The sequence below is a fragment of the Pteronotus mesoamericanus genome, unplaced genomic scaffold (genome assembly GCF_021234165.1).
Source record: "Pteronotus mesoamericanus isolate MK-2021 breed Mesoamerican mustached bat unplaced genomic scaffold, CSHL_Meso_final contig_182, whole genome shotgun sequence".
Lineage (NCBI taxonomy): Eukaryota > Metazoa > Chordata > Mammalia > Chiroptera > Mormoopidae > Pteronotus > Pteronotus mesoamericanus.
In genome coordinates this window covers 17,792,766-17,813,393 of record NW_026555078.1, presented here as the reverse complement: position 1 = coordinate 17,813,393, position 20,628 = coordinate 17,792,766, and the positions used below count along the sequence as shown (strand labels likewise).

Sequence of the window (20,628 nt, the reverse complement as noted above, 5' to 3'; positions counted from 1 at the left end):
AAAATACATTTATTTTTTTTATTTTTCAAGAGATAATTTGAGCTGAAAATATTAAAAATACAAGTAACTGGGATTTCTGAGTTGCATAGTATTTTTTTTTCCACCTGGGTGCTGGTTACGCAATTGTGAAAATTCACTAAGATGTATGCTTACGATGTGTACTTTTATGTATATGTTATACTTTAATAAAAAGTTAAATAACTAAATTCTTCCTTGAGAATGAGAATCTCTTTCTTCTGAGGATACTTAGATTTCCCACTTTGCACTCACATCCACCTCCTAATAGAGGTAAAGATGTGGGTTGCTCACTAGGAAGCAGGGTCAAATTTTTAAGTGGTACACAGTTGATATGACACACTTAATATGCTCGGAGTTAGGTAGTGTTTTCAGAATTCAGTGTGCGCCCTGGCTGGTGTGGCTCAGTGGCAGTGTATATCAGCTTTGTTTTTCAGGGATTTATTCAAGCCAAAAGAGTTCATGTTTAGCATTACACTGAGAGATTGGGTTATATTCTAGGTCGTCCTCTCTTGACAATCTTTGTATCTGTTCTTTGCTATCTTTGCTTTAGCTGAGATCCTCCAACGTGACTTTTTTTTATGTGTTCAATTATTCTAAAGAATTCCATCCCTCCCCTTCTATAACAACTGCAGATGTTCTTTCAGCTGCCCCCAGGAGCAGGCATTGGTGTAGTCTTATATTGTCTTCAAAACACGTTTCCACCATTCACAGATTTGTTCCTAATTGGGTTCTTCGTTATAATTGAATTAAGCCTATTCAATTAATTTGAGAAGAATTTTGTCATCTTTACAATTTTTCCTCTTTTCATTCAGACCACGATACGCCTCTCCATTATTTCAAGTTTAATTTTATCGCACTCTGATGTTTTTGTATGGCTTTGTAGTTATCTCCGTAACTACATAACGTAACGTAACGTAAATTATACATATTTCTTACGGGAGTTATTTCTACTTGTTTCATGTTTTTTGTTGTTTCGATTTTTGCTATTGTAGCTGGAATTTCCCCCCCCCCCGACGTCCCCCCCCCCCCCCCCCCATTCAAAAATGAACCCGTGAAGCGATAGGATCTCTACCACCGCTTTCAGCTGAGAGACTCTATGGTTTTTCGGTTCTATGACAGCATTCTACTCTCACCTACATTATCCGAACCTGAAGGAAGATGGCAACCGAGAGTTGCCAAGCAAAGGGTCGCTCTATCTCGCCTTTGTTCTCATCTCGGTGGCTACTGCGCAGGCGTAGTCGCCCTAGTACGACCCCGCCTTCCCGGTCGCGGGCCCTGCTCGGTAGCGCCGGCGCACTGGCTCGCCCCCTTTACACGCTCCGGGGCCTGTAGGCGCCGCGAGTTCCGGCTGTCGCCGTCGCCGCCGCAGCTCCTTGGAGGTCGGTTGCGACGAGTAACGGTGCCGGGACGAGCCCTGCGCCTTCGATATGTACCCGAACTGGAACCGATATGGCGGAAGCAGCCACTATCCGCCTCCGCCGGTCCCGCCGCCACCGCCGGTGGCGCTTCCTGAGGCCTCGCCCGGGGCCGGGTACTCGAGCTCGACGACTCCCGCGGCCCCCTCCTCCTCGGGTTTCATGAGCTTCCGCGAACAGCACTTGGCGCAGCTCCAGCAGCTGCAGCAGATGCACCAGAAGCAAATGCAGTGCGTGCTCCAGCCCCATCACCTTCCTCCGCCCCCCCTGCCGCCCCCGCCGGTGATGCCGGGGAGCGGCTACGGAGACTGGCAGCCACCGCCGCCACCGATGCCCCCTCCACCTGGGCCGGCCCTCAGCTATCAGAAGCCGCAGCAGTACAAACACCAGATGCTCCACCACCAACGAGATGGGCCTCCTGGTTTGGTTCCAATGGAGCTGGATTCCCCCCCTCAATCTCCCCCTGTACCGCCAGGGTCGTATATGCCCCCCTCTCAGTCTTACATGCCCCCACCCCAGCCGCCACCCTCGTACTACCCCCCGGCCTCGTCTCAGCCCTACTTGCCTCCTGCCCAGCCGTCCCCTTCTCAGTCCCCACCTTCCCAATCCTACTTGGCTCCCACCTCTTCTTATTCCTCCTCTTCCTCCTCCCAATCCTATTTGAGCCATTCCCAGTCCTATTTGCCCCCTTCTCAGGCATCGCCTTCCCGCCCTTCCCAGGGCCATTCCAAATCCCAAGTACTAGCTCCTCCACCACCGTCCACCGCTTCTGGGAATAAGTCAACTGTCCAGCAAGAGCCTTTGAAGAGTGGTGCCAAGAACCAGAATGCTGAACAGCATCAAGCTGCCCCTGAGCCAGATCCTTCTAAGATGACTCCACAGGTAAGAAAGCACCTGCCCCAGCCGCATCTTTCCACCTAGAGGACTCTAAGTGAGCAGGCCTTGGAGCTTTAACCAGTGCTTAGCCTAATTACAACATTCTATGACTAGCTAATTTATACTCCAAAGGGTTCCGTAAGAGTTAGAGGTCTGACCTCGTAGCTTTTAAATTAGGTAAATGTGGATTATTCAAAGTATTTGAAGGTGTCTCTAGATACCACAGAGTAGTGAGGTGGCTCAAAAGTTACTTCCTAGATATATTCCTTGGTTTCCTTTGACCGACTTCTTAAATTTTGTTGCTGTTGCAAAGGGCTTTGCTTTAAAATTGTGTCAGAAACTAAAATTTCCACTTGAGAGGCAACATGAAAAAGAAACTTCTGAAAGAACAGAAACTTGAAATGCACATTAACTTTATGCTTCTTTAAAATAATTATTTCTGGACTACTGATGGCTGTCAGCTTCCTGGATTAAAAGATCTCACCAACTGAAGGATTGAAATATAGTTCTTCTCAAGAGCATCCTAATTATGCTTATAGATACATATGCAATACATAGGGGAGTCAACACATTTGACCCTTTGGCAAGTCTATTGGTCATTTAAGGAATTGACCCATATATGCTTTTCTCACATCATTTAAAGATTTAGGATGTGACCAATTCACTGCATTGCATCGTTGTTACCATTCACTCCAGAGTAAGAGCCTTGAAATTTGGCCACGGTAAAAAAAAAAAAAAGAAGAAGAAGAAGAAAGTTTCTGATGCCTCTTCATTCACGAGAAAGCCATTTCTCTAAACTTCTATTTGAAGTGATCCTTCCCAGAGAACAAAAAATGATAGGATAGCAATAATCAATTCCTTCTCCCCTTAGAAAGAAGATAGGACTGAAGTGGATAAATTATTTCTTACGATTTCCTAAAATATACACTTTTAGCACTTACTGATCTACCTTAGATTCCCTAATGAAAAAAGAGACTCTTTTAATTTACAAACTCAGATTTACATATAAAAGATTTCCAAAAGATAAGGATGTGGCATTCTAATGTTAATATTGGTTTGGCATTAGCAATTAAGAACAGAAACAGTTGTTTTAAGTAAGCAAGATGTTGTGGTTGGCAGTAGAGTTAGGTGATTCTGTTGGCTTACACCAGAGTACCATGCCACCAAGCTATTTCCCCCAGCTTTCTCTTTATAGAGACAGAATTTGTCTCTCTTCCCACCCCACTTTGAAATTTCCAGTGCTCTTGTTGTCAAATTCTCTACGTTAATTCAAGCTGAAATATGACATATCTTCATCTCTACTAGACTGGTATTCTGACCTTTTATAGAAAGATAAATGAATTATTTTATGGGATGGGGGGATCAGACAGGTCATTAATATAAATACCATTTCTGCTTTTCTGCCTTTGTGCTTATAGTGAACTCCTTTTAGTGCTTTGAATGTTCAGTGCCTCCAATTCTTTGGTGAGAGCCAGGAAGAAAGTGATTGGAAAGAAAACTAGAAGAGGAGGCTCGAGAAGTGTGAATGAGCTGTATCAAGAAGGGCCTTGTAAGCCTGTTTAGGCTTGCTTACCTCTAGAATTCATTCCAACTTCCTCAACCCTCTTTTCCCCCTACACTTGTATTGTTTTCAAGGCGCATCTCAAAAATCAGAGTCTCTATGAAGCCATACCTAAGCTCAGCCATTTGGTTGGTTCTGTTCTTGGGACTGTAAATCCCTGGCAGAGAGGGACTATTTCACTCGTCTTTTTATCACCTGTAGCACCTAGGACAGTGCCTTGCTAATTGTAGGCACTCCACAAAGCTGGTTGAACAAGATACAAGAGTTGCCATGTTGCAAATTTAGGAGACCTTGGCTTATTGGATGACACACATTTTCTTCATGCCAGTACCAATCTCTGACAACTAATCCTTTGAATATTCTTATATTCTGTTTTTGGAAATTGTCATTTAAAATGTGAAAGATTTTAAACATGCAGTATCTCCCCACCTTATTCGCACTTTTGCTTTCTACAGTTTCAACTACCTGCAGTCAATTGCGCGCCAAAAATTATTAAATGGAAAATTCCAGAAATATGCAATTTAGTGTGCTGTTCTGAGTAACATGATGAAATCTTGCTCCAACCTGTTCTGTCCCTCCTGGGATGTGAACCATCCCTCTGTCCAGCCTGTCTACCCTATATCAGCAACTTGCACATTTGTCCAGTAGTAGCCCCTTGGTTATTAGATTAACTGTTGAAGGAGTGTCGTACTTGGGTTCAAGTGATTTTATTTTACTTAATAATGGTTGCAAATGCAAGGGTAATAATGCTGGCAATTTGGATATGCCAAGAGAAGCCGTAAAGTGTTTCTTTCAAGTGGAAAAGTAAAAGTTCTCACTAAGTAAAGGAAAAAATTGTAGACTGAGTTGCTAAGATCTACGTACGGTAAGAACAAATCTTCTATCCATGAAATTGTGAAGAAGGAAAAAGAAATTTGAGATAGTTTGCTGAAACCACATTCATTTAACTTTATTATAACAGTATATTATAATTGTTCTATTTTATTATTAGTGGTTAATCTCTTAGTGTGCCTAAATTATAAACTATCATGGGTGTGTATGTATAAGAAAAAACTGTGTGTATGTGTATATATGTATATATACACACACATATATATATATACACACACACATATATATACATGCTTCAGTACTATCTGCAGTTCCAGGCATCTACTTGGGGTATTAGAGCATATCTCCAGCAGATAAGGGGGGACTACTGTACACCAAAGTAGAGAAAGTGGTATGATCCGCCCCCCCCATATACCCGTCATTCAGATTCATTAACTATCAAGAGTTTACCTAGTTTACTTCAACTAAGCTTTTATTGTTGTTCCTGATAAAATATTTTAAAGCAAATTTTATCTCATGTTATTTCATTCATATATTCTTAGATATCTTTTTTTTTAAAAAGAAACTTTTCTTAGGTTAACACATTATAACACCTAACAATTAACACGGTTTCTCTGTATCATCCATTCAGATTTCCCCTATTGTCTCGTCATACTAATGGAATTAAAAATAATCCCGTGATGTCATCCATGCTAAAAATTCCCCGATGGATTAATTAATGTTTGGTTGGTTGGTTCAAACTAGGATCCTGTATTTAGGGGCAGGATAATTCTTTGCTGTGGGTTGACTGCCCTGTGCATAATAGGGTGTTTTTAGCAGCATCTCTGTCCTCTACCTACTAGATAACAGTAACAGCCCCTAGTTGTAACACCCAGAAATGTTCCCAGACATTGCGAAATAATCCCCAAGCAAAATCCCCCTCAACGGAGAACCTCTGATTTAGATCGCTTTCTCCTATTCTCTTTTTCTACACTTTGCCATTGAACTTGATGAAAAATCTGTGTCATTTGTCCTGTAGAATGTCTCACATACTGGATTCATCTACTGTCTCTTGGTGTCACTTGACTTGTTCCTCTCTTTTCCACGTTTTTTTTGTAAACTAGACATTAACTCTGAAGCCTTCTTAGATTTAAGCTCACCTTCCTTTTGGCAAGTGCTCTGTAACCTAGGTAATGCTGTGTGCTTCATTTGCATTCCATTCGGAGGCACACAGTGCCTGGTTGTCCCACTGTTAGTAGTGCCAAGATTGACAGGGGGTGACAGGCTGGTCCTTCCACTGTAAAGCTTCCCATCAATCTGGCATCTAATGTTTCATCTAGTGATTTATCTATTGATTTTTTTTTTCCTTCACTGAGTTATTTCTCATTAGGGGTTGCAATGTGGTGAATTTTTTTTTTTTTTTTTTTGGTATCATTTCTTAAATGGAATTCTATAAAGAAAAACTTCCACTCATGAACCAGGACTATTTGATTGGAAATACAGTTTGTATAGGAAAGAGAGGGAAAGTGCTTGATATTCTTCCATTTAGTTTCTTGTTTTCAGAGTAAAGCAGTGGTGATTTAATGGAATGCATCTTTTTTCCCCCACGAATTAAGTTTCTGTATGTTTAATGGACTGATAGGTAAAGTGCAATCTAGTCTTTTTCTCATGAATTGTGATTTTATTAACCCTTTTAGTATTAAAACTTATTTAGGAAAAGCTGTTGAATTTGATTAGAGTTCTTAGTCCTTTATTTAATGTTCAGGTATTTACTGAATAGCAACTGTGTGCCAAGTACTGTGTTTAGCATGGGAGATGAAATGGTAACTACAAGCCCTCATTGACTTGTTCTGATGGGAGGGGAGATATTTCATTAACTAAAAGAACAGGGTGCTATAGCATTATAAAATATAGAATTATGAAATGTAAAATATTACTAGAGTGTTGCATAAGGAATGGGGAAAGGAGATTTTTTTTTAAGCCCATAGTAAGTAAAAAACAAATAATGTTTTAGGTGATTGGATATAGCTGGGAGTTCTAACCTAATTGAAGAGGTCTCCCTTTGTAAGCGATATATAAGTGAAACCCAAAGAATAGGTAGGAATTAACCAGATAGAGCTCAGAGAATTAAGTTCAGTAAGGCTTACTGAAATCTTAGGGTGACAGTGGTAGACACAAACTATATCAGGAAGGGCCTATCAGGGCTCTCTATTTTCAGGGCAGTAGGAAGGCACCGAAGGATTTTATACAGGCGAATGTGACAGATTGGCAGTTTTAGAAGCTCACTTTACTTACGGTGTGGAGAGTGGAATCAAAAGGAACAAGAATGATTTACAGAGAATCGTTAATAAATAACTCAAGAGATAATAAGCAGCTTGGACTTGGATGGTGATCGTGGAGATGGAGAGAAGTGGAAAGACTGGAGAAATGTTTAGGCGCTAGACTCCCTTTAGAGATCGAGTAGTAGTGAGGAGGGAGGCATCAATGAGGGATGATGCCTGGGTTTCTAGGATAGGCTGCTGGGTGGATGGGGGTCCCATTTACTAATAAAATACGAGAACCTAGACAAGGAGGAAGAACAGATCTGGGGATGAGGGGGGAAGGATAAGTTTTAGACCTACTGAGTTTCAAGTTCTTGAGATATAAGAGTCCAAATAGAGATGTCAAATTAGAAGTTAGATACAGGTGTGGGATCTAGAAGCAAGATCTGGGAGACATGATAGACTTGTGAGTCATCAGCATAAAAATGGTATTTGAAGGGAAAGAAAAAGATGAGGTCTCTCCTGAGGAGTGCGTAGGATAAGAATAGAGGTTAATGGACATTGAGCCTCGCCTTGCAGAATCTTGTTATCTAAGGGAACCAACAGAGAAAAAAGGCCAAATAGATGGAAAATAAGGACAGTGTACTGCCACAGAGGTGAAGGGAAGACTAATTATAGGAGGAGGGAGCGGTCAGCTGTGTCACTGACTGCTGAGAGGTCAAGTAAGATAAAGACTGTGAGTTATCTTTTGCATTCACTGACATGTAGATTATTGTTGACCTTGGCAGGAGCAGTATCATAGTGACTGAAGCCATATTGCATTGATTTGAGGAGTGATGGAAGGTGAGGAAATGGGGATGGTGAGTATAGACCACTCTTTCAAGAAGTTTGACTGAAGGAGAGAGGGAGAGAGAGAATGAGGGCAGCGGCTGGAGGAAGAGGTGAAGTGAAGGAGACTTTTTGTTTTAGGTGGAACTAAGATTATCTGCTGACCTTAATTTCCTGAAGTAAAATGTAAACCTCAAAAATATTGAAAATAAATAAATTTTAAATAAGTTTAAAAAATGAAAATCCAATACATTATTTTATCAGGTTCTCTCCCCACTCCACCCACCTTCACTTTAGGATATAAGACTTAGTGCATTTAGTCTCATAGGTACTTACAATAATCAACCTGCATAGGAAAGGCCTCCAAAATTAATCTTTAAATGTTCTCTCTCTCTCTCTCACTCGCTCACTTTCTCTCTCCCACCCCGTTTCTCTCTCCCCACCTCTTTCTCTTCTCTCTCTCCTCTATATTTTCCTACTTGAAAAATTATTCAATGCCTCGTTCATAACTGTACTAGTAGCAAGCAGTCAGTAAGTGCTTGAAGAATAAATTAGCACCATTTTTTGGTAATGATATCTGTGAAAAATAGTTCTTTACATCCTTACTTTTAAACTTCATTCAGTCTCTTTTTGAATATGACATATGCTGTGATTTTCCTTGACTTGTGAACTAACATCCCACATGAGGTGAAATTGTCTGATATGATGGGACAGTCAAAAGAACCAAGTACTAGTTCAGCTTCAGGCATATTTTAGTTCTTTCTAAAATAAAGGTAAATTATCCTTCTTGGAGACACTGAGGGCATTTTTGATTGATGTCATTATTCATTTGTAGAGCTTTAAGAATGTGCCGAAACTTAGCCCTTGGATTGAATTAGATCTGGTTTCTGTGTATTGGGTTTGTATTAAACAGACATTGACTTGCTGTGCCTACTGTCTATAAACTAGTAATTACTTAAGCTCAAAAGATGGGGAGCATGAAAATAAGGAGGGTGCAAATTGATAAAGAATCTAAGATCTGTACAGTCTTCATATCTATAGCCATTGGCTTCTAGTTTGTGACAGATAGTTTGCATCTTTGTATCTTTTAGTGATGTTTTCAAAGCAACTAAAAAAAAACTTGTAGCTTCTACTGGAAAGAAACTTAATTTATTAACTTCTCTAAGCTGAAAGGTAAACCTATTGTTATTTTCATAAAATAATGAAAGAACGTTGAAAATGTTTTAATACTACATTATTATTGACTATCATCTCTGTGCTGTTTATTTGTTTTTTTGGGGGGGGTTATGTTGACTGGTAAATGCAATTATATTCTGGAAGCTGATGATTATGTGTATGATAATTAAAAACAAAAAATCCTAATCATGACCTAAACTTCAAGATGGAGTTAGTGAGATGAAATGTGTTCTTCTCAGTGGATTGGAACAAGTTTCAAGACATAGAAATGAGTAGCCTAAAGGGAAGTCTTCAGTTGATCAACAGCCATTTCTTGACATCCTACAGTAGGCTCCAGCACTGTGCTTAAGCACCAGATAGAAGAAAAGGATGAGACGTTTCTCTCTCAAGAAAATTATCCTGTGAGTGAAAAAAAAAAAGATAACAAAACATTATGTTGAGTGAGAAAAGATATATATATATATTACCTTTTATGCATGTTTTCATGTGGAAAATTGGAGAAGTATGCACTAAAATATTAGCAATATAGGAAATCCTGGTTCTCCAAAGATAATGAATCATAGCGAATGCAAGTAAAAAATGGATCCATTTAACATAGGGACCAAAAGTGTATTGTAAAAAGTAAAAAAATTGATTTGGAACACAGTCTTGAAAAAACAAAGCTCAAAATCATAAAGAATAGCAGAGTCTTAGAAAGAACAAAGAATAAAGTATAGATTGTGTTTCCATACTATAATTTTTGTGACAAAATTATATGGCAACGTTCTAAAGCTATCATCTTTTATATAGTTTTTGGAAAAATATTTTAGGAATTTATCGATTTTTCCCAGGAGCTATTTTTCAACCTTTGATATTCAAACATTCTCTTTTACAGTTCCTATTATTAAAATTCTTTTTGCTTTTTAACCAGTAGGACTTTTGGTAGATCCTCAGCTATCAGTAATGAGTTCCAAAGTTCTCCAACATCACTTTTATCAAATCTGCATCCTTATAATTATAGTGGAGATACATGCTATTGTTAATTACAGAGTATATAGCAAAGTTTATTAGTGAATATTTTAGTGTTATTTAGTGACACCTTTTTTTAATGCAACCTTGTAACCATGGGGGTTATATAGTAAATATTGGGATAATGAAGATTCTGTACTTATTTCTGAGTGGTAAGATTTTCTGTTGACTTAAATAATTAGTTATTGCTTATTTATGCAGTCAGTTCTCTTAATTTGAGGTGTTTATGTTCTATAAAGTCACCTGGAACACTGAATTAGTGAGTAGTGAACCATTGCTCCTAAGGGAAGTACAGGGTTGGGTTCCTGTGAGCCTTTGGTCACATTTTCATCAGCCAGTCAATACATAACCTTGTTTTATGTGTGTTTCTATTTAAATACACCTTATTTAATATATGTTGTTGATTTGTTAACTTGGAATTCAGAACCAGCAGCACTGTAACATATGCCTGAATGAAGTTTATGTATCACATTTTTTCTCTGTAAGGCACATCACAGCCCTCCGGCACTTAGGAACACTAGTTAGCACTTGAGCCCAAGCTTAGGGGCCATGTTAAATAACAAAATCACTAACAAAAAAAAAGCACAGAAATGCAAAAAATGTGGCCCTAAATAGACTGTGAAAAGGACAATTACTTACAGTATGAGAGCTAAATAAAAAGGCGAGTAGGGCCGTGTTCTGCCTGAGCTGGGAATATGCATGTTAAGCAGCTCACATGTTCACTGCTGTACACATGTCCAGAAATTAACACGAAAACTCCCAAATACTGATTTTGGAGTTAGAAATAAAATTTGGCAAGTAGGCAAATTCATAAATACAGAATCCATGAATAGTGACAGTTGGCTGTATCTTCTAGTTTTTTTCCTACATTAAACTTGTGATTCTTTTAAAGTGGAAGCACAAAACAGGCTTCTAGAAAATTCAATTACAGTATGATTTGTAAGGCAGTGTGAGGCTTTTTTTTTTTTTTGAGACTTTTAAAATCAATAGAAAGCATTTAAAACACGTTCTATTCTCATTCATGCGTACAGTAGTCCCCCTTTATCTGTGGTTTCGCTTTCTGCAGTTTCAGTTACCTGTGATCAACCACTGTCCGAAAATAATAAATGGAAAATCCCAGAAATAAACAATTCGTAAGTTTTAAATCGCGCGCTGTTCTGCGTTGCGTAATGAAATCTCATACCGCCCTGCACTGTCCTGATCCATCACGCTCGGGATGTGACTCATCCCTTTGTCCAGCATATCCATGGTGTATACGCTACCCATGCCATTAGTCACTGAGCCATCCTGGTTACCAGATCCCTAATATTGCAGTGCTTGTGTTCAAGTAACCCTTATTTTACTTAATAATGTCTCATTCACCTCACTTCATCTCATCACGTAGGCGTCTTATCATCTCACATCATCCCAAGAAGAAGGATGAGTACAGTATCATGAGATATTTTGAGAGAGACCACATTCATGTAACTTTTATTATGCTGTGTTGTTGTTGTTTTATTATTGTTGTTCTGTTAGTTATTAATCTCTTACTGTGCCTAATTTATCAATTAAACTATTATAGGTATGTATGTATAGGAAAAAACATGTATATGTAAGATTCAGTACTATCCGTGGTTTCAGGCATCCACTGGGGGTCTTGGAATGTATCTTTCATGGATAAGGGGAGACTGCTGTATATACCTGGGTATAGATAGACTAATGTATCAACAGGTGTTTAAAGGAGAGAAAGCAGAGAGAAGTAGGACTATTTGGATATATTCGTTAATTACAAGACCCCTGTGGATAAATCTGAACCAATTAAAAACAGGTTAAAAGCAAGTAGCTGTAAATACAGACAGGATTTACTCTGATCATTTAGCAAAAAGACTGCTCTCACTTCCAAAAATATGTGTCTTAAGAGAGTAGAGAAGTATGTTGAATTAATATGTATGGCATGGTTTAACTTAAATGTATAAATTTGGGGAAAAAATTGAAAATCTTGTTTATTTGCCTTTCTCAGTCCAGCTTTCCTCTTCTTGCGTGTAGACACATGAACACAGACACAAATATGGCTCTCTGTGAACATCAAGTTGCAGCTTACAGGATTGTCAAGTAAAATTCTTAAAAATGGTTTCTGTTGTAGGAACAACAGCAGTATTGGTATCGACAGCACTTGCTTAGTTTGCAGCAGAGGACAAAAGTGCATTTGCCAGGACACAAAAAGGGTCCTGTCATAGCAAAGGATGCACCCAAGCCAGTAAAAGAAGTTACAGTACCTGCCACCAGTCAAGTACCAGAACCCCCTTCATCTGAGGAGCCCCCGTTACCTCCTCCTAATGAGGAGGTACCACCCCCTCTCCCACCTGAGGAATCCCAGGTAACCATAAAATTAATTATTTGGTGTTTATTAAATTGCTCAGCTTTTTTGATCACTTATATATATCTTTGTCATAAATGGATATATATTTTTATGTGGTTTTTTTTTTGAAGCCTTATCAGGTTTAGAAAAGGCATTTTTTGGCTCTCCTTCTCAGCAGCGCTCACCCACGCCTTTCCTGCCTCCCTCTCCCCCCAGGCGCATAACCTTCGCCTTTCCCTCTCCTACGCTCCAAGGGCCCTTCTTCTGCTTCAGTAGCTTGTTCCCTGAGCCCGCGCAGCCCCGCTGGCTCACTTCTGCTACCTCTGTGACTTTCTAAATAAGCCTTCTCTTAAAATTTGGGGGGAAAAAAGAAAAGGCTTTTTTTGTCATAGTTTAAATGAGAGTAAGAGTTAAACACCCTTGTAAATTATGTCTCTAAGCACGGAAGGGATGCCAGGTATTTCCATGTTGGCAGTACACGGCAATTGTTAAAGCTTCAACTTCTATTGTCAGACTGCCCAGGCTGTAGTCCAGGCACTGCTGGTGGTGACTCTGAGCAGGTAGGTAGCCATTGCGTGCTTCGATTTCCTCATCTGTCAAATAGGTGAGAGCATTTAATGTGATCTTCCTTGTCACTTGGTCTAACTCACTGGTACATGGAAAGTTCTCAAATTGGTCCAAAGGTCATTGTTCTCCTAAGAGCCTTATGTGGAAACTTTATTTAATCATGATAATTACATTGTGGTCCACTGGTGAAAAGTGACTAAGGTGAAAAAGAAAGAGATTTCTCATAGAGTGAAAAGGACAGTAAATGTAGATTGACTTTGTTGGGGAAATGATTGTCCTATTTAAGAATAGTGAGATTATTATTCTAGTGAAGGCTATAGAATTTATAAACTCCTCCATATTGGTATCCATGATTACGCTATAGATAGAGCTAGGTATTTTATTTAAAGACAGAATAACTTTTTGCCCTGTCCAGGTTGCTTATTTGGTTGGAGGGTTGGGACATGTACCCAACAGTTGTGGGTTCACTTCCTGGTCAGGGCACATACCTAAGTTGTGAGTTCGATCTCCAGTCAGGTGTGCACAGGAGGCAGCAGATCAAAGATTCTTTCTCACACCAATGTCTCTCTCTCTCCCCCCACCCCTTCCTCTCTCTCTAAAGTCAATAAACATATCCTTGGGTGAGGGTTAAAAAAAAACAGCTTTTCTCAATGAGGATTCTGGACTTCATATTATAATACGTTATAATACTTTATAAAATATTCAAGTTTCTTACTAATTTGATCTCTGTTTCATGACTTAAATAAAAATGTATCCTCTTTTATCTTTAGTCTGAGGACCCGGAAGAAGATGCCAGGTTAAAACAGTTGCAGGCTGCAGCAGCACACTGGCAGCAGCACCAGCAGCATCGAGTTGGCTTCCAGTATCAGGGAATCATGCAGAAGCACACTCAGTTACAGCAGATCCTCCAACAATACCAGCAAATTATACAGCAGCCACCACATATTCAGGCAAGTGCTTCCTCAGCTGACACCTGGGCAGTTGCCCCAAGACATTTAAAGAATTTGTTACTTCCAAGAGATTTAAGTGTGAAGGAAAGTTATCAGATATTGACAATTAAATATTTCCCAAGAGGTGCCCAAGTAGTTAGTTGTCACATTGACTTGGGAGTTTGGGAGCTGTGGTATCATGAAGATGCTCTTGTGGAGGGGCAGCTATAATGAAGTCTTCTTTTCATGTCAACCCAGACATATGTTAGAGTACTGTTATTAAGTTCCTACGTACTTTTACTAAGATTTAAGAACAAGGGTTCTTACCATGAAACTTCCAGTTAACTTGTGTTTTGCCTGCAAACCACAATGTAACAGACAAGCAAAAATCCACCAAAAAGTTTAAAGCAACTATCATGAAAAACCTAACAAATACACCATAAAAAATTAAATAACTTAGATACTTGGAAGTGATCCACAGTAATATTAAAAACTTGAAAAATCCTGATTGCTGAGGTAGATATTTGCTTTACTTTTTCATTGATTTTTCCAACTCAGTGATAACTTATACAGGGAGGGGAAAAAGTAGGTTTACAGTTCACATGGAAAATAATACAATAATTAATAAATAATAATACAAGAATAAACTCTTCCGTACTCACAATCGTAAACCTACTTTTGCCCCACCCTGTATAACTAAGTCAAAGGAAGAAAGAATGATCAATCACTGAATGGATTTAACAGGCTTATCCTTATCCTCTCAAAATCTTTAATGTTTTAATTCCCTAAGACTTCAAATTCCCTTGACTCATTAATATTTATCTTGTTATTAATTCTCTTCTATGAATGTCTTGAAATAATTTTAATCCTTTTATTTGTAGACCATGTCTGTAGACATGCAACTTCGGCATTATGAGATGCAGCAGCAACAGTTTCAACATCTCTACCAAGAATGGGAGCGAGAGTTTCAGCTGTGGGAGGAACAGCTTCATTCCTATCCTCATAAAGATCAGCTTCAGGAGTATGAGAAGCAGTGGAAAACATGGCAGGGACATATGAAAGCCACTCAGACCTATCTCCAGGAGAGAGTCAATTCATTTCAGAACATGAAGAACCAATATATGGGGAACATGTCAATGCCACCTCCTTTTGTTCCATATTCTCAGATGCCTCCACCTCTACCAACAATGCCCCCTCCGGTATTGCCTCCATCATTGCCACCACCAGTGATGCCCCCTGCCCTACCTGCCTCGGTGCCACCACCTGGCATGCCCCCACCTGTGATGCCGCCTTCTCTACCAACCTCTGTGCCCCCACCTGTGATGCCTCCATCTCTGTCTTCAACAGGGCCACCACCCGTTCTTCCCCCGCCTTCCCTCTCTTCTGTAGGGCCACCACCCGTTCTTCCCCCACCATCTCTCTCTTCGACGGCACCTCCACCTGTCATGCCCCTTCCACCACTGTCCTCAGCCACACCTCCTCCAGGAATACCTCCCCCTGGGGTTCCACAAGGGTTACCTCCTCCGTTAACAGCAGCCCCAGTTCCACCAGTCTCTAGTTCTCAGACTTCACAACTTCCGGAGAAACCTAGACCAGCGTTACTTCCCACTCCTGTGTCTTTTGGTTCAGCCCCACCCTCAACTTACCATCCTTCATTGCAATCAGCTATTGGCCCGTCAGAACAAGGGAATTCTAAAGCTCCTCTGAGCAAGCCTACTCTGCCATACAGTTCGTACTCATCTGAGCAAGGACTTGGGGAGTCTTCAATTGCTCCATCTCAGTCAATCACTGCAGTCAAGGACATGCCGGTGAGGCAAGGTGGACTGCTTCCAGATCCTCCCAGAAGCAGTTACATGGAAGGTCCAAAAGGGCCAAGGTAGGTCTGCCTTTTTTGTTTGTTTGGTTTGGCTGATTTGTTAATTTTGTTGATTTAGGCTGAGTAGACCTTGATGGTATAAAAGGCTTCATTTATAATTTGATATTCCCCTAGTCCTTTTAACCTATACACATCCCTGATTTACAATTAATGGTGTTAGTACTGTTCACTTATTAGACATAACAGTGAAATCCAGAAATGGTAACATGCCCCCATTTTTTTGAAGTCACTGCTTTTATCCTATATGTAGAGATGATAGTGTAGGATGAATATGACATTTCAGAGTAATGCTTATTAATCTCTCATCAACTTTTCAACTTCAAGAGTAATATTGATTAAATTTATTTATCTTTTTTGCTTTTTGTTTGTTTGACAAATAACTGAATTGATAACTTCTCTTTGGTAGCTCATATGCTACCTGTTGGAGATAAAAATGAATAAGCCAATATTGTAGTGAAATTTAGTGTAAGGATAAATAAGACGTTTTTCTCCCCAAGTTGACCCACATGATAATTCTCCTACAAAATAAAATTCAGTAAGATTTTCTTCCAATTGGAAATTATAATAGAAATACATACTCCTTTAAACAGTACAGAAAAGTACTGGAAAAAAGTAGAAGTCACCTAATTCCACTAGAGATTATTATTTGGAGATAATTTTTTAAATATACGTCTTAAAAATGGGATTATGCTAAGTATATTGTCTTGTAACTTGCTTTTTTCAACTAATCAGTACACTGGTTAGTTTTCCATCTCTGTCAGTGGATCTACATCATCATTTTTAATTTAAACCTGATTTCAACAATTGAGAACAAAATATATCTTTTATTTGTTCCCCAAATTCATAATCCTGAAAACAATACAGCACAAACTTCACCCAGAATCAAAGCTAATTAGAGACAATTAACAGGAGTTCCTCTGGGTACCAGAAGCCTTGCCAGAGACTTTACATGCAGTATCTTATGGAGTCTTTTCAACAAGCAGTGAATTTGTATACCCTGTATTTATCCTTTACAAATGGGCTGAGAGGATGGGGTTACTTGCTCAGGATCACGTCCCTGGGACAGTGATCTGAGGGAGCTGAGTCCAGAGGTTCCTCAGAGCAAAAGTCCTAATTAAATACTGTATTTGATGCTGTGGTTCAGTGATACTCAGAAATACATTCATAGCCTTCATTTATTTAGTATGTGTATCTTCTTGATTTGAATTCCTACTTATCTCCAGGATTGAGTACTATCTTTTAGATTTGGTGACTAATTTGCTATCAGAGAAGTACATTTTTAACATCTCATGAAACAAAGATTTCCTGCTCCCTTTATTTTTCTGTCATAGTAACATTTCTCTCTTTTTCCTACCAAATCTTGAGTGTGTAAGTTTAGGACCTATTTTGAGTTTTTTCTTTGTCTCAAGATGCAATGAATAACTTTAGTGCTAGGAGGATCTTAGCAATTATCTAATACAGTATCCCTTTTACAGCAACTCATGTTTGTGTTGCTTTTTAGTTTGTCATCTTGCACATATTACCTTATTCCTCTCATTGTTCTCATGAGGTATAGGTAGATAAGGGAAGCTGAGCTTTGGAGAGGTTATAAATAAATCGCCCCAGATGATAGCTAGTAAATAGTTGAGATGGAATTAGAATCCAAGGCCTTCTGACTCACAAGTTCATGGTATTTCCTGTGACAAGCAATTGATGGACTCTGCTTGAACAATGAGTTTCCTAGAAAGTTTATTTCTTACATTGACCCTGCATATATTACTGTAACTTCTACCTGTTGATTGTAGATCTACCATACTACACACTTTAGATCTGTGTGGTATAACACATAATGACTTATCTCTCTCTTCTACAGTATGTTTCTACAGTTATTTAAAGATCACCCTCTTGTCTTCTTCCCCAGCCTGCTTTACCCACTCTGTTCTGCCATCACATACGTTCAGATTCTTCTTTTCTTTTCACACTAACATTGATCCCAGCCTCCTCATGCCATATGCTCGCTGTCCTTTGAAGGGCCTTTGGTTTGTCAAGTCTCCTTCAGATTCAGAGGACCGTAGGCCTAGTACCAATTTCATTATATATAATGTGCTTGTATAGCTGCGGGGGGGGGGGCCTTTTTTTTGGTCATCACTTTCACAGACTTTCCAGATCTTTTTCACATTAGCTATTATTAGGCAGTCTCTCTCATCCTGCTTGTGCAGTTGCTTTTTGTTTTCTTTTTTCTTTTTCTAAGACTTTAGCTTTACATTTCATCTAGTTAAGTTTGGGCCAACATTCTAGTCTACTAAAATCTTGGTGAATGTTGATTACATTGTTTTTAGGTACGAGGTCTCCCTCCCCAGTTTTTTCACCTGCAACATTTATTTTTGTCTTTGAATTAGATCCTGCTCGCACTGTCTACCTTGCTGTGAAAGCCTTTCCCCAGTCTAGCCTACATCATTGCCATTCCTATTATTCTTCTACTTCTTTTGCTCATTTGGCCCATATAAAGTATAGTTGATGACTATTGACCAGGCATAGTCCTTTTTTTTCCCATGTAACTAGGTAAAAAACTATCAGTGGGAATCTGGGGAGTTAGTGAAAGAGACTAAGGTAAGAATAATCTACACTGTTAAGAAAATTTGTGAATTTCCTTTACCAGTTGAATTCAGAGTTTGCTATAAACACATAACTGATGTGGTAAGCCACTCTTGTTTTAACTTAAACAGAGATGGGTAGAAAAACAAGGATTGATAAAACAAATAAGTGATTAACCAATAACATGCTAATAAAGTATTGTAGACAACTTGAGTTTTTGCAAAATCCAGATTTAGGCTGCTTTCTAAAAAGCATAAAGGTTCCCAAAAAGTCAAGTGACATAACTTCCATGTGTAAATAGCATACTGCATTGTTCTGCATCCAGGGCAGCTATTTTGAAACTGTGTGTATGTGTATGTATGTGTATCATTACATTCATCAGGTCTTCTAGAAGATTACCACTACTCCAAAAACTGTCATGTCCATGAATGTTGGTTTCCCAGAACCTTTTATTTTTCAGTAATAAAACTTATTTATTAAAGGCTAACATAGGCGTGCACAGTCCTAAGTGTACAGCTTAATGAATTTGTACAAAGGAGAAACACCCATGTTATCACTACTCAGATCATGAAATAGAAATTCAAGCGTCTGAGAAGCCCCCCTCATGTCCCCTTCCATTTGCCCTTTTTACACCATCGATTAGTTTTGCCTGTTTTTGAATTTTATATAAATGGAATCATACTGTATGTACTCTTTTGAGTGGCGTCTTTAACTTGACATTATTATTGTGAGATTCATCCATGTTGTGTGTAGCTGTAGTTTGCTCATTCTCATTCCTGTACAACATTTTATTGTATGAATAAACCACAGACTGTTTACCCATTCTACTATTGATGGTCATTTAAGTTTTTTGGTTATTATGAAAAACACTGCTATTTGTCTTTTGGTGCTGTATGTCTCCCCTCAGCTGCATACACATGTGTATATATGTGTGGGTGTTGAGTTTTGTTTAGATATATACCAAGGATTGAAATTGCTTGACCATGGGTATGTATATTTTTTTTTGATCTTGTCAGTTTTCCAAAGTGATTGTTACAGCTTACATTCTCACCAGCAGTAATTCTGTGTCCCAGTTTTTCGCATCCTCATCAATACTTAGTATTGTTAAATTTTAAAATTTTAGTCATCTTGGTGGATGCTTAATGGTATTGTAATAGAGCTTTAATTGATATTTCTCTGATGATGAATGAGGTTGATTCCTTTCCATTTGATTATTGTTCAGTTGGATTCCCTCTTTTTATGAAATGCTGCTTCAATGAAGTCTTTTCTCTATTTTTCTATTAGGTTATTTTTTTTCTTACTGATTTGTAGGAGTTCTTCATGTATACTAGATACCAGTTTTTTGTCCAGTATATATCTAGATTGTCTTGACTATATCTCACTCTATGGCACTTTTTACTTTTTTCAGTGTATCAGAAAAGTAGTCCTCACCATGTATCCTCTACGTCCAATGGACCCTTTTTTTTTAATTTTTAAGTAATTTTACAAAATATTTACAGAAGTAAGAATAAAGGGGGAGTGAAAAACAACTACAAACTCTAATAAAAATTTTTAAAGAGTAAAACTCTGCATCAGGTAAATCTTAGCAGAAAAACATCATAAAAGATGAAACAATTCTGTCACATATTCTTTTAGCAAAGCAGAGTGGTCCAGGCTATTGCCACAAAGTATTATATGATGTCCTTCCTGTTTAATAACTAAGAGGGTGACAATACCACATCTCTGTTCTGTTTGTAGAACTATATTGTTCACATCTCAAATCTTGAGTTTGAGAATATTCATTTAGGATATTGTCATCTGAGGGCTCATAGTTGGAGGTTTTACTTATAATAAATTTCACATCTTTATTAGAGCCTAGAGTGCAGCTGTAGAGACATTTGTCTTTTGATTTATCTAATAATTTTGGTACAATTTTCTCTGTCACTCTTCTTTGTTCTTATAGTCAGGAAATGAAAATTTCTGAATTCTCAATTGAAGCCTAAAAGCAGGCTCCCATCTTTTGGGCAATACAAGGGAGTGTAACAGTTTATTTCACCTTTGCCTCATCCTTGTAGGCAATTCTATCATTCTTTTGATGTTTTTGTATTTTAATCTTTGGCATAGTCGGGGTTAATAAGTAATGATGAGGATTAATGAATTCTGGGATAAGGAAATCACAAAATATTTCAAGATATAGAAAAAAAATCACTTAAGATCTTACAGTGTATTTTAGATTTGTGAAAGGATCCAGTGGTACCAGTTACCAATGGACCCCATATGGTAATTGCAAGATAATTTAAATTTTGTTGTTTTTTTTTAATGGAAAATTTCTCTTTGTTCTCTGGAAGGCCAGTAAGAAAAAAAGTCATGAAATAGCAAGCTTTACAAATAGAACTGTTAAAAAAAAAAAAC

General features: G+C 38.5%; 1 protein-coding gene across 4 annotated transcripts in view; it reads left to right on the top strand.

The window, feature by feature from the left end:
* Nucleotides 1-1,298: 1,298 nt before the first annotated feature.
* The window catches only part of YLPM1 (YLP motif containing 1), a 59,120-nt gene continuing 39,790 nt past the window's right edge, over nt 1,299-20,628 (top strand). For all 4 annotated transcript variants that reach the window (XR_008528625.1, XM_054567268.1, XM_054567267.1 and 1 more), the window contains exons 1-4: nt 1,299-2,315; nt 12,076-12,309; nt 13,629-13,808; nt 14,669-15,663. Coding sequence is in view for 3 of the 4 variants with exons in the window: in XM_054567268.1 (XP_054423243.1) it covers nt 1,446-2,315; nt 12,076-12,309; nt 13,629-13,808; nt 14,669-15,663 (2,279 nt within the window). In the remaining variant the exon portion in view is untranslated. The remainder of the gene's footprint in view (nt 2,316-12,075; nt 12,310-13,628; nt 13,809-14,668; nt 15,664-20,628) is intronic.